Source organism: Halichoeres trimaculatus, unplaced genomic scaffold (genome assembly GCF_033239565.1).
Source record: "Halichoeres trimaculatus isolate MK-OKI-2021-1 unplaced genomic scaffold, fHalTri1.1 fHalTri1_scaffold_13, whole genome shotgun sequence".
Lineage (NCBI taxonomy): Eukaryota > Metazoa > Chordata > Actinopteri > Labriformes > Labridae > Halichoeres > Halichoeres trimaculatus.
This window is the reverse complement of record NW_027437191.1, coordinates 23,446,028-23,460,208: the sequence shown is the minus strand read 5'-3', so window position 1 is coordinate 23,460,208 and position 14,181 is coordinate 23,446,028. Positions and strand designations below refer to the sequence as shown.

Below are 14,181 nucleotides of genomic sequence, written 5' to 3'. Positions count from 1 at the left end.
TGGTCCCTTACCTCCAGGTCGCTGTCCGGAGGAGGGGACGGGTTGTTTTTGCGGCCTCGACCTCGTGACTTAGATCCCCCGCTCCTGCAGGCTCGGTCGTCCAGCTCTTTGATGGGCGTGGAGGGGCTTTGAACCGTGTCAAAATCTCCTGAGAGAGCATGCAAACAGCAGAGTTTCTTTTTAAAAACTTTATATCACTCTCAGACTTGATTTTCTACCTTAAAGCTTCAGTAATGCTGCACTTTTCCTGCAGGTGCTCTGCAGGAAAAGCCATAATTCAAACTCTGTGCTGTAATAAGCCATCTTGTCAGCTTTAATAACTCACTGTAATTGGCACGGCAGATCAGCTGAAACACGACCGACAAAGTAAACAGAAGCAGCTCGAGTTTTCAGACTGATTCATGATAACACAGCATGTCGAGATTTCACAGAGGAGCCGCACAATAAATCAGTAAAAAGTTAGGAAATCTGATGCTTCTTGCAAAGATGCTACAGGAGCTCACACACACGCACACACCCATACTGCCTCCTGATGCCATATGCTCGCACTGCTGTGTGGTAACTAGAAACAGACGCTCGGTTCAGCTCAAGCATTGTTATGTCTCAATCAGGAAGGGAGAGCAGGGGGGCACGGGGAGCACGTGAGTGACAAAAATACATTCTTGAGAAGAGAGGAATGATAATTGATCAGTAAAAGACAAAAAAAGTTTCATTTAAGTTTTTTTCTGACTCTTTATGAGCATCTCTTTTTAACTTTCTCATGATAGTGCAACATACTCCAGGAAAAAAATCTTAAGACAAAGAGAAAAATGACAAGAATTTGTATTTTGCAACAGTGGACAGTCAGCAGCCATTGGTGACATACGGATGAAATGAGCGCAAAGCACAGACAGGAGGCTCCATCTGTGTCCAGATCCATATGACGATATTGTGAATTATTGTGAGCAAATTTAGATCCAGGAGACACAACTTTATCTTTTTTTTTGCTTGATAAGGGTTTTCCAGGAAGTTCTCCGGACACATGACATTCTGCACTTTCCTCGCTTTCATAGTCTGATTGGTTCCATGGCCAATTTGTGGCAGTCATGCATGTGGCTAATGCTAATGCAGTTCCATAGCAGTATGTTATGACTAATGGTCCTGTTTGTGTAATGACCGGACCTGCACACAGGTCCTGATCATGGTGGAGCCTCCTCCACTGGGCTCCAAAGAAACCATTATCAGTGGGATCTCCTTGTCAGTATCAATTACGTGGGAAGCTATCGATTTAATGGAGGCAGACCCCACCATTACAGGCGCTAACGGCAGGATTACAGCGCCTGTTTAAAGGCAGACATTGCATGATGTGTTACCGTTTGAGACAAAATATGCAAACACAGTGTATAATCCCTTGGAAAGGTGGCGATGTACAGCCATACAGCAAATTTAGATTTAGGAGGCACATTTTTGCAGTGAACAGATGAGATAAGGGAGACAATGGAAGTCTCAAACAGGCGAGGCTCACTGCCGTCAGTTTTACTAGCTTGATTTGCTCTTTGCTTTTATACGTCTGGGTCCCTCCAAGATGTGTATGGTGAAATTTTGGAGTTAATAAATTTCTTTAAGAGTTATTCATCAAGGTAATGGGGTATTGCTGCGGCACTTGTTACGCAAAGCAACTTTCTGCTTATTTTATTTACGAGGTTTTACTGTACGCTCAGAAACACCACACACATTTACTCTGTTAAAGATCACCAAACTTTCTCTTTCTCTTTGTTTTTCTGATTAATTCACTCACTGTCAGTCCATGTGTATTCTTGTAATAAAATCTCAATTTCTCTGGCTAAAAAAAACATCTTTCTTGATCTTCCCTTAGTCACATCGTTACCGCTGACCAGGTTTATCACTGTTTATAAGTGGTAGACATGGGCAGTTCAAATTTGTTTAATTGGGTTTTCCTGGAGTTTCCCCTCAATTATGATGTAATCTGCACCTGCGCTGCTTTCATGGCATAATTAGTTGACTGGCCGATTATTTACAGTCATGCATGTGGCTAACTCTGCCGCCAAATGGGCCGTTCCTTTACAGAACATTAGGACTAATGGTGTTGTTTGTTGAATGACTAAACATGCATATAGGCACAGGTTTCTTCCACCTTTTAACACGCAATGTTTGGTGCTCACTCATCAAACTTTTAGTTCTACTGCTTGACTTTTTAGTCCAATAACCACCTGGAAATTTAAAATGGCTATCTCACTGCATCAAACCTTGGATGCAAGCTCTTGCGTGTGCAGCTCAAAAATCCTGCTACGTTCAAAGATGGAAAGTCTTTGCCATCAGGAGGGAATGAGAGTGAAAATAACTGAATGAAAACGGCATGACAGACTTCTTCACAGATGTAGACTTTTTAAGGCTGTGATTTTTAATAAATTACCTTCTTTTTGCTTTTTTATCCCTTGCTCCTGTTTCTTCTTTTTCCATTTCAAAGCTCTTCTTACAACCTGCTCACGATCCACTAGTGCCAAATATGAATTCTTGTAACTTTTCCCTGTGGTCTAAGATTTTGTTCAGGAATGCGTATATCATAACTCTAGGCTAATCAAATCTCTGATCCTGATGTAAACATGAGACGATTCTCATATTAACTTCTATTTCCGTACTTCATCGCAGCTGAAAAAGCGTTTTGAACCCACTCACCCACACTCATCTGGAAAAAAACGACACCCTGGAGCCAGTTTTTAAGAGAAGTCAATGAAAACACCAACATTTATTTGCATATTTCTCCCTCTAACCTGGGTGGAGCTCAGCAGCCTGTCCCGTCATGGCAGGAGTCGGATCCTGCAGCTGGTAGGCTGCCGTGGAGCCGGTGCCGTCAACGCTGTTTGAGGTCATGTAAGTCCCATAAGTGGACGCGGAATAATACTGGGCGTACTGGTTTTGGCCAAACGTGGTGTATGAGGGGTAATCCTGCAGAGAAAAAGAGGAGAATTATGACACTTTTCACTTTTGAAGATTTTACAGGCCTTCTCTTTCAATCCTCTAATCTTTGATTCCTCCAGTCCTATATTTTTAATCTTTGGAACAATTAAAGCCTTGTGTCGCCGCTTATTACCGACCCAGAGGAGATGGGCGCTTTTATGAGTCCGCTCTCTAAACCTGTCACTACATCCATCTCTACAAGTCCTTGTAAACTGTACCACATGGACACACGTGTGTAGTCAGCATGTACACAAAGCCTCGCTGTCTATCGGTCCTGTTAAACTCATACACACTCTGTATGCCTCCAAATCCACCCACACGGGCCAAACCTTGACTTTCTTCCTGTAAACAGCCACATCTATCACAGCGGGACGTTAAAACCCCCTTCAAAAAGTTTACAGCCTCCATACGATTCATCATATCGACATGGAGAAACAGAACAAAACACTCTTTCACGAGAAAAATCTAACTTTCTCCACGCTGCAACGTCAAAGAGGAGAGAAGCAGCTGAGTTAGAGAAAGCTGTGTGGGAGTGTGAGTGTAACTTCACCACAAAGAAATCCCCCCACAGTCTGAATGAGAATGAAGAAATAGTTACTCAGAGGAAACAACTCAGAGTTAACTCCCGGAGGAGGAGGAGGGTTTTCTTCTCAGCCTGGGAAAGTGCTGGAAACTAAAGGTAAAGCCAGCAACAGACGGTGGCGTACCTGCTGTGTGGCAGTGTAGTTGGCGGGGTTAGACACTGAGTTGTTGGTGGCGTAGAGGCCTGAGGAAGGAGTGAAGCTGGAACCTTTGGACATCACGAAGAAGAGGAATCACAGAAAATATAGAAAAGTTAAGATACCTTTCATTGAATATTTGATGAAGTAGTAAGGATGTGTTTGTTACACTAACCTGGCATCTGGTAAGGGGAGTACGCAGTCTGTCCGGGCTGAGGCGTGGTGAAGCCGGGGCTGTAGCTGAGGCCGGTCTGCAGGGGGGACTGACTCTGAGCCAGGCCGCTCTCTGTCTTAATGCCGGGCAGCATCACACCCAGATCTGATCAAACGCAAAACAAGTGAAGACAGAATATTTAAACATACCTTATAAAAATAATGTAAGGCTACTATTAGGTGTTTTTTTTCTTATTCTAAGTAAAATTGTCTTATTATACTTGATATGAGCCACATTCACCTGACCAGTCCAGAAACAATATCTCGTTTCAAGTTATTTAAAGACAAAAATGAGGTCCAGATTGCTTGTAACAAGTGAAAAAAAAATGCCAATGGAACAAGAAAGGTTTGCCCAAAAATTTGCTTGAAGCTAGAGTAATATCTTAGGATGAGTAACTTTTCTGTTGCTCAATTGGCTGATTTTTTTTACTTGCTACGAGCAATTCAGACCTAATTTTTGTCTTTAAATAACTTGAAACAAGACATTTTTTTCTGGACTGCTCAGCTGAATGTGACTCATATTAAATCTTACAAGACATTTTCTACAGAAAACAAAACAAAAACACTTGATAAGATTTCAGTTTTTGCAGTGTACTGTCGCTTGAAGTCTGATTTATTTTATCTAACCAAGGGAAAAACATATTATTATGAGTGTCCTAGCTGAGATATTTAGCACCAGCAATTTATGAAGCTTCAGAAAGATAAGAAGAGCAGACAAATATACAAACATGGAGCTAAATATTTGTCTGTAAAGCAATCAAATCTATGATATAACTGAGTAAAATAATAAATATTTTTATAAATTCAAATCAATTCAACTTATAAGCATATCAAGCACAGCCTGATGTGTCTGCCTCCAAACTGTTTAACTTCTGCTCATAATTAGCCTCAGCTCTCTTTGTGATTCAAAAACAGGAAGCAAAAGTAATCATGTAATTAATAAGTGGATGCATTTTCTACAAGCTTCTCCGTCTTTGTTTAAAACCTGCGTTTTTTCACTCAGACTTGATCTGAAAAAGTGCTCCTTTAAGTATGTTTGTTGTTACCGTAGGTGGACAGTCCGTACGCCTGTCCCGTCTGGGAGTACGCAGTGTAGACAGTAGACTGCTGCATGCTGCTGAACTGAGGCTGACCAGCGTAGGTGGGCATTGGGGGAGCTGCTGGTGTGGACAGGATGTGAGGGTACGGCCTGCGATGGGGGGTACACAACAGGTCAAGAACATGAAGAACATGTTTCAGATTATATAGACTCTACGATGTGAACTCTCTGACTTACTTGGACGGATAGAGAGGAGGGGAGTACTGGCTGGCTGAGCGGGGGCTGTATCCACTGCTGGTGATTACTGAAAGAATCAGAGGAACAATCATGAACACAGAGTCCTCCCTCTTCGGAGAGCTCACAACCCGGGCCTCTTAGTAAAACACAATGTGTGTTTGTGGTCATTGAGATGTCAGAGCTCAACACTGACAAACCACCCGCTGGCTCCAAACCCTCCACTGTGTGTGCTGCTTAATGGTTTAGTGTGTCAGTGTGAGTGTGTGTTTTAGGCTCGTTTGTGTAAATCTAAAAAAAGACACGTGTAAAAATGTCTCTCCCTCGCTCTCATCCCTCTGCCAGCCTTTGATGACGCAACCCAAGGACAGGCAATGCTTTATGGGATTAAAGCTTTCAGCGAGCCGACTGCAGAGCTGAAATGGATGATGTTTGTGCGTGTGCGTGTGCAACGCTCAGTCATGTAAATTTATGTTTTCCCCTCACCACATGCACATGAGTGTGTTTCTGTGGGTTACCTGAGCCTGCGTATGTGTCCAGTACGGTGTCGCCTGTTGTGGTGACTGTATCGCTGTTGTTCATAGGCTCTGTTTTCACTTTAAGAGAGATGGAGAAGAGTTAGTGTCAGAGGAGACGAGTGAGCAGGTATCATCACAGTCACAGCAAAACAAAATCAAACTACCATGCAGTTTGAGTCAGGGAGCAGGCGGTGCAAACAGGATTTCCATTTTGGACACCAAAATTAATCATGACCCAAAGGTTTAAGTCCCACGTGGTGCTCCAGGAAATGAACTGGATCCCATTAATTTAAAAGAAAAAGTTTGGTTTAATGGGTTGTTGGTTGGTCAGTTTGTTTGTAGGTAGGTAGGTAGGTCGGTTGGTTGTTAAGTCAGGATGTGCTGGTCAGTAGGTTCTTTTGATTGGTTTGTTGGTTGGTAAAATAGTTGGTTGGTTGGTCAGTTAGTTTGGAGGTTAGTTAGTTGGTTGGTCGATGGGATATGTGGTTGTTTGGTGGGTTACATGATTGGTTATATGGATGGTTTGTTTGGGAAGTAGTTGAGTGAACTTGTGATTGGCTTGTCAGTTTGGTGGTCTGTTGATGTGGTGATTGGTCAGTTGGTCAGAAGATAGTTTAATTGGTTGGTTTAATATATTTCTGGTTAATTGGTTGGTCAGTTGGTGGGAACCTCCCGAAGAAAACCTCCAAAAACACTGAGACAAATCCACACCTTAAACTGGAGAGCAAAAAGAACTGCACAGCAAACCAAAGTCCCCCCAGTTCTGCTCTTAATGTACAAAATCAAAGAAAAACCAAGTCTTCAAAAATGAAATCTAGCTTTGGATTCACACACATGCACCTCTGTACCATAGTCCTTGGAGCCCGAGGCAGGGGGTGGGCTGCTGCAGCCCAACAGCCAATCAGCCGTGTTTAGAACTGTCATATTTTCACCTAAAGGAGTGTAAGGTGGGAGATAGTCAGGATAAGACGCACCAAGGTCCAAATGCTGTAGTCTCTGGTGTCTAATACAAAGTTTAAGATATTTCTTAATAAGAAATTTAAATCTGAAGAGTCTGGATAATGTTTTCTCTTAATTCGGTGAGGTCACTTTTATATTTGTAGCATGAGATAAAAAGGTTTGAAGTTTAGGAAAAAAATGATATTGGTTATAAACCTTGTTTCTTTCTGAACACATTTTAAACACATCATTAGTAAACATCTGAAAACTTCATTAGGCTCAGGACAAGTTCATTAGCTCCCGCAGGCAGCAACACAACCCATGTGACAAGCTGTAATGAAGACAAACCGTTTGCTGTGGAGATGGCCCGTGGGCCCAAGCTCCAGCTGATGTCAGGTGAGGGGAATGTGGGGTATGTAGTTTGTTTTGGCTGTGAGCTTGTAGTCCCAGCTCTGCCTGCTTTAACCATTAACAGTGAGCTCATCAGAAATGATTTAATGTGCTCTAATATGGTCTGAGTCTCTGCTAAGTCCAGTCTGAGCCCGGCTCTTTTCTGAGTACAATGCGCTATCTCACTTTTTCCATTACAATCATATTAAAAAGTGGTTTCCACGGCCTGTTAAACCAGTGAGAGATCAAAAAGAGTCGACCGCAACTATAGGGCTCGCACATCCAGCTCCAATAAATCAAAAAGTAAGGCAGCTGACGGACAACGAAAGGCTGGAGGATGAAGGGTGAAGCAGAAAAAAAGATGAGAGGAGAGGCAGAGGCGTACAAAGACGGCAGAGAGGAGAGGCCTTGTTGGTGTTGACAGCTTAGAGAGCGGTGATGCTTTAATGCTCTTGTAGAGGAAATAGTTTCCAGTGGGATTTTGGGCTCTCACACATGTCCACTCAAACACACACACACACACACACACACACACACACACACACACACACACACACACACACACACACACACACACACACACACACACACACACACACACACACACACACACACATCTACACACACACTTTGCCAAGTGGTTTGTGGAGGAGAGTAAAAGTGCTTCACCGTGTGTTTACACACATTCTCCAGCGGTTTACCCAAGTCCTCATGCCAACCTGGGAGTGTGTGTGTGTTTGCATATGTGTGTGTCTCCTTCTGTCTGCAGAAGCTCCACAAAAACTTCTTATCTTTGCATTGAGGCTTGTGCTGGAGCAAAACCTGATGTTAAGATTCACCAAGGAAGAAAAACTAACAGCATTTACATAAAACTGGCTCAGTTTCTTTTTTAATTTCCAAATTAGCTTGAGGAATCAGACAAAAAGTGCAATTTTACAAGATTTAGTTCAAGTTTTGCACTCTTCTCTTACTCTTTCTGTTAAAGCATATTACAGTCAGGTAAAGAAATTCTGCTTTGTTTTTGCTAATGAACAAGATACCACAACCATAAAGTTATATCAGAACACCTGGCCATTTAGGGAAGCTTACGTTCCCCTGGTTGTTCAGTTCAACCCAAAGGAGAGGTACTAGTTTCTTTAAATTGAAGGTACTGTGCTTTTTTTGTATTTCTTCTGTCCCTTTGTGTTTCTCTAACTGCAGCTTATTTCAGCCTCTGTCTTAAATATTTTGTTTCAGCTGCATTTAGGATAAAACGCAGGTACTGTTCTGTTTTGGCCTTTGGTTTACACAGAAACAGTGTCCTTGCTAGCTAACCTAATGCAGAAACTTTTGAAACGGCCATTTTTCTGAAATGCCGTGGCCATCAATGCCTTGTAAACAGCAAGCTATTTGCACGTGTACATAAAATAGGACAACAGTTCTTTTGTTACGATCGTCGCGGACTACCGCGTTGTGCTAGTGCTGCTGAATCTGCCGACTGTCTTTCAACAAAATGTGCATCTGTTACTCCACTCCTGTAATTAGCATTCGCCAACATTCCAATGACTACTTCCACTCTACTTCAGTGGAGATCAAAAGCCGCTTGTGGACAAGACAGTTATAGCCCCGGCTACAGGCCTGGAATGCTAACTACAGCGCTTTCAGTCCCTCAGTGTTTCTGCGTAAAAAAATCAATCAAAAATCAGTTGACATCTTTATGTAGTGACATCATTTCAGTAAGTCTTATGAAGATTTTGTGAAGATATTACGCTATTTTAAGAATGGAGTGCTTTGATCAGTTAACAGATTCAGGGATTTCTACAACATATGAATAAGTAGAGGTCTGAAAATCTGCACACATTTAGTCTGAACATCCTGCATTTTTACCTCACATCCATGTTTACATTACAGGAAAGTAGAATACCCACTTCAAGTAAGATGGGCATGCATTATAGTAACTTAAACAGCCACTTGGCTTATTTTAGCATAACGACTTGAAAAAATGCAAAATTGCTAACCTTGCTCTATTGAATCATAACAAAATGTACTCCCCTGAACTTTGTACAACTCAATTGAGCTTTGTTGTTATTTTTGAATTAAAAAAACTGTTACATTAAGAGAAAACCTAGCTAGCCATTTTGCCTTGCATGCTAGCAACTACTTGGTGGAGATTCAAACTAAGGGCAAGGACTAAAATAGCCCCCCAAACAGGAAGTGGAATTTTGTGCAAATTTAATCAAAACAGTCCATAATGTTTTTGGAGCAAGGATGCTCTACGTGGGTTGCTTCTACGCACTGGGGGGTAGTTTTAGATTATGTTGCCCAGAAGATGTCGCTATAATCAAGCTAAAGTGTTGTCAGGACAGGTAACATCATGACCACAACAGCAACCCTCTCAGCCATCAATGTTATGTACCAGCAGCTGGCAGGATTGGACACAGAAATGGAAGGAACAGATGCTACCAGTAACAGCTAGATGAATGATTGATTGATGTTTTAGAGTTTCCTGTGTGTGCTAGCTCACCTCCTGTCCCATTGGTGGTGATGGAGGGGCTACCCAGGTTGTTTTTGTCCAGCTTGGAGCCCGTCGAGTCGCCACCTCCCACACGGTTATGAGGACTGGCTAGGTCCTGCATTTCCATAGACCTGCAGAGGGAGAGGGGGGAATGAGATGAACGTCGATTTCTGAATTCTGTTGAATGAATAGCAGATCAACAATAATGTGCTCTCACAGCTGGGAATCTCCCACCTCTATATATTACACTGAAGTCTCACAGAACACACTTCCACACACACACTTCCACACACACAGTCATAAACTTCATGCTCGTTCATACCAGTTAGCCAACAGGAGCATGTGTTCAGAGGTGTAAGACATTGTCTGCGGGCCTGCAGTCTCAGTCAGTGTGTGTGTGTGTGTGTGTGTGTGTGTGTGTGTGTGTGTGTGTGTGTGTGTGTGTGTGTGTGTGTGTGTGTGTGTTTGTGGATGTTATGTGTGTGTGTGTGTGGGTGCACTTCAGGGCTCGAATACAAGCCCACAGCCTGCCAGCACGCTTAGTTTTACAATGTGTTCCACATGCATGAGTGGGATGAAGCAGCACAAAAGGTGGTGAAGTGAGAGTTTGTGGTATGTATATGTGTGTGTGTGTTTGTGTATTTGTGTGTGTGTGTGTGTGTGTGTGTGTGTGTGTGTGTGTGTGTGTGTGTGTGTGAGGGGACATGTGGAAGTAAATAAACTCATCTGTACAGAATGGAGGAGCATATTTACATCCAGAGTTTGTCTCTTCCTGCTCTGAATGTTTACTGTTTATTTGGATGCCTGTCGTCACGGCAACAGCTGCCCTCTCTGGGGTCCATAAGGCAGAGTGAAGAGTGAGCAACTGTAGCCTATGTAAAAATCTTCATTCTTTATAATATCCAGCAGGTGGCATTGTTTATTTTTGCTGTAGGGATCTGCTTTTTTGAATGAGTGTGTATGTGTTTTCTAGTGTTTCAGCAGCCAGCCTCTAGTGGACACTCAATGAACTGCAGTTTTTAATACTTCTGCAAACTTTTTCAGGCCAGTGGACCCGTTTGACTGCTACTAAAGCAAACTTTCAACTACGTATGAGATGTTTTGTCACCTATGTTAATTAAAGTACAGATGCCTTGAAACAAAAACAAATGCAGCTCACAAAAGTTTTGATCATTGTAACAGTTCATTCCTCCAAATAATCCTCAAGTGTGCGCCATCGATAGAACTGTATGACCACTCCAGACTCCCTCTTCTTGTGGCTTGCCATAACTTTCTATCCAGCTTCCAGACTATGACTGAAAAATACCTTAGTAAGGAGAAAAAACATGTTACTTTTCTTATTTTTTCAAATCATCCCACTGACAAGTATCTTGTGCCACAGCCTGCCTTCAATCAATCATAACCACAAACTGGCTGCATGCAGAGACACACTCTTTCACCCTCTCTTGTTCAGTTAAAGTTGCGTTAATAACTCCTCTTCATGCTAGTAATGAAGTTTCAGAGTAGAAATCTTTTTCTTGTCTTTGTTAAAGCTTGCAGGCTTTGTGTTGTAGCGACACCTCAGATCATATTCAACAGCATTTCTAAAAGTTGTAACTATAAATAGATACTTATCAGTCCATTGCACATTAAAGCTTTTCTGCTTCAACTTTCCTTATCAAGATCTTTGAAAGAGACACTTTCTAAGCTTTATATATAAGCAAAAGGCCCTACTCCTAACTCTGTTCTCCAAAACGTATGACTCTGCATCTGACGCTAATGGACAGCATGACAGCCTCAAAAATATGTCACCTGTAAAAATATGTAACATCCAGCCAAAAAACAGACTTTAACAGCATTAAAAACACATTTACAGCCTGTTTCAAAAGACAGTTTGGGTCTAAAACGCTGATTCCTCTATCAGTACATACTGTGCAGGGGGGTAAATTTTTTTCTAACTGGCTGTCAGGCGGCCCACAGCTGTTAGAAAGGAAGCCCAAAGCCTGTTCCATATCCACTGCGGGTGTGTCTGTGGGTTGGCTTCATTTTAAGGTTTGAGGGACAGACGGGTGACATCGCGGAGACTACGTCCGTATTTTATGTCTATGGTTAACATTGATAAATACTTAACAACATACACATAGGGTAAAAATGTATATTTAAATAATAATTTATTACTCAGGATACAATATTTATTTCATTCATTTCACAAAAGCATTTGGCCCTCACAGGGTCTGCTGGACAAATGTGTGGCTCTCTGATGACCCAAGTGACAAATATTGAACATGTTTAAAAAATACAAGGTTGGACTGACACCTTTAATCGGACAGAGTAACCAATGAAAGGTGAAGACTGAGAATAGTCCTAAACTGGATGTTATAGATGAGAACTACAGAGTCACAAAAGAGGTCATTTTCTTTGCTAGTCTCCCGAGTCTCCTGATTTTTAACCTGTTCCCCACTGACTTGGGAAAGAGGGCTTCTCGGCCAGGCTGATTATCGGGGCCGATATTTGGCATTTTGAGGCATATCGACGTTGGCCTTTTTTCAAATCCAACGGCGGATAAGAAGCAAGTTGTTGCAGTCAGGACTCAGTCCCCAGCACTGTCCCACCCACAGTACCATCTGATTGGTTACAAGCAGAGCCATGGCTTGGGAAAGAGCCAATCAGCAGTGCAGTTATTACAGCTATTGCAGTTACATTGGAATTTTGGAAAACTTTATTTACTATTGAAAACTTAGGCTATTTATTTTTTTAAATTTCATTTAACTTTATAAAACATTCTGCTAAGCCTGGGAGCTGTTAAATAAAATGATACTTAAAGGTATTTGAAAGAAGTTAAGTGTTGGAGTTTGTCTTGTTTAAAATTTTGACACCAATATCTGCACTTTGGCTGCAAATTAATATTGGTTTCAAATATCAGTTATCAGCCTCCTTGACTACAAATAATCAGAACCGGCCGGAAAAAAACATATCAGTCTATCTCTACTGCTGACCTTCAAATGTGTATTTTCTCCTTATTTTCTCCTGATTTTCCATGTTTTCCACGTTGATACCAGTTAAAGGCTCGTTCAAAAGTACTGTGTAGGATACGTGTTGTAAAACCTTGGCAACAACTTGGCAACGACAAGCAAGCATGGATTTCAGTGTAGAGCTTGGAAATCTCAATCATGGTTCACTCCTCTTCTCAATCTCTCCCCCAATGCTGTCCTTCATGTTTGGTTAGATGAGAAGTGGATAAAAGTTTTGCTTTATGAATTTTTGCGGACCAGAGCAGCATTATACCTTCATCCCATCCTGACATCACTCCGAGCATGATGTCAGGGGAACGTGGTCGCAGTGGGAAAATAGTAAATTGATGACTTCATGGTGGCTGAAACCACTTTTTATTCACAGATTATACTTTTCAGATCTGCACCCTCTGAGAAAAGCTGTTTTCTGACTCCTCATCACCACTAAACCCACATTGTGACAGAGCTTTTGGTGGGGGACATAGTTTCACAATGAGACAGTGTATGTTTGGATAGTGCCCTGTCTGAGTGTGTGTGTGTGTGTGTGTGTGTTCTGACTGCCCGCAGGTCGGTCACACTTGTGCTTTTGTGTGAGACTTCAAAGGCAGCAGCGACAGAGATGGAGGAGAATTAAACAGATGGGGGCTCCCACTCTGTGTGAACATGTGTGTGTGTGTGTGTGTGTGCACTTTAAGAAAGTGTGTGTAACACGTCTGTGTCACGGCCTGGAAACCGTCCATCTCAGCGCTATGGGCCGATAGCATCGCCACACATGACTGCAACCCAGGGTTCTGAGTGACAGGTATAAACATATAGCTTTCAGCAGGCGGGACAGACACAGCTTCAGGGCGCAGAAACCAGCGTGAGGAAAGATAAACACCATGAATACAAAATCTCTCTTTCTTCCTGCACGTTTCCAAAACACTAATCACTATTCAAGGTATCGAGCTTTACCTTTTAGCAGCTAAAGACTTTTACAGATTGTTTTGCTTTTCTGATTCCTCTCCTCTCGTGTGCTTCAACACTCGTCCTCCATCCTTTCTTTTGTCTCTCAGCAGCAGGAAATCATTCTGTCTCACCTCCTTCTCCTCTTTTTCTCCTTTTTTTAATCTGCTCCTCTCGGGAGGAGATGGCAGGAGTTGGTGTTTCATAAACTCTTCCCTGGTTTTCACATTACGTCTGGCCAATGAGAAAAATACGTTGATGTGGTGAGTGAGATACTGTGTTAGGACATCAGCCTAAGTTTATTCCCTTTTTTTTCAACCTCATGATGCTTTAAAGCTCCTCTGAGAGATTTTTTACTTGCTTTTCACTGGAAGTTGAAGCTGTTTATTGTCCACAAAATCGCAACAACAAAATATTCTGTTTCTATTTTGGTATTTTGAAAGCCTGAAGCTGCTGCTGTGGAGAAGTGGCACTTGAAATTATGGATTATGCGATGCAAAATAACCTTTGTTTACCTTTTCTATTTTTCTATCGCAGAACTCAGAGATAGTTTGGAGACCGTTTTAGTTTCTGTCTTTCTCCTCAGAAGAAACATTTTACTGAACTGCAAAAACTGAAATCTAGGTAAGTTCTTTTGTCTTATTTCTAGTAAAAAAAACATCTCACATGGCTTAATCCTTGCCACATTCACCTGAAAAAGCAGAAAAATGTCTTTTTACGATATTCAAAGCAAAAAATGTGA

The 14,181-nt window shown here is 41.9% G+C and overlaps 1 protein-coding gene across 3 annotated transcripts in view; it reads right to left on the bottom strand.

Moving 5' to 3' along the window:
* The window catches only part of eya4 (EYA transcriptional coactivator and phosphatase 4), a 57,075-nt gene that overhangs the window by 12,556 nt on the left and 30,338 nt on the right, over positions 1–14,181 (bottom strand). For all 3 annotated transcript variants that reach the window (XM_074685628.1, XM_074685629.1, XM_074685631.1), the window contains 8 exons: positions 9,514–9,635; positions 5,682–5,759; positions 5,167–5,233; positions 4,937–5,079; positions 3,853–3,996; positions 3,666–3,748; positions 2,772–2,946; positions 12–148 (listed from right to left, as the gene is read on the bottom strand). In XM_074685628.1, the coding sequence (XP_074541729.1) occupies positions 12–148; positions 2,772–2,946; positions 3,666–3,748; positions 3,853–3,996; positions 4,937–5,079; positions 5,167–5,233; positions 5,682–5,759; positions 9,514–9,635 (949 nt within the window). The remainder of the gene's footprint in view (positions 1–11; positions 149–2,771; positions 2,947–3,665; positions 3,749–3,852; positions 3,997–4,936; positions 5,080–5,166; positions 5,234–5,681; positions 5,760–9,513; positions 9,636–14,181) is intronic.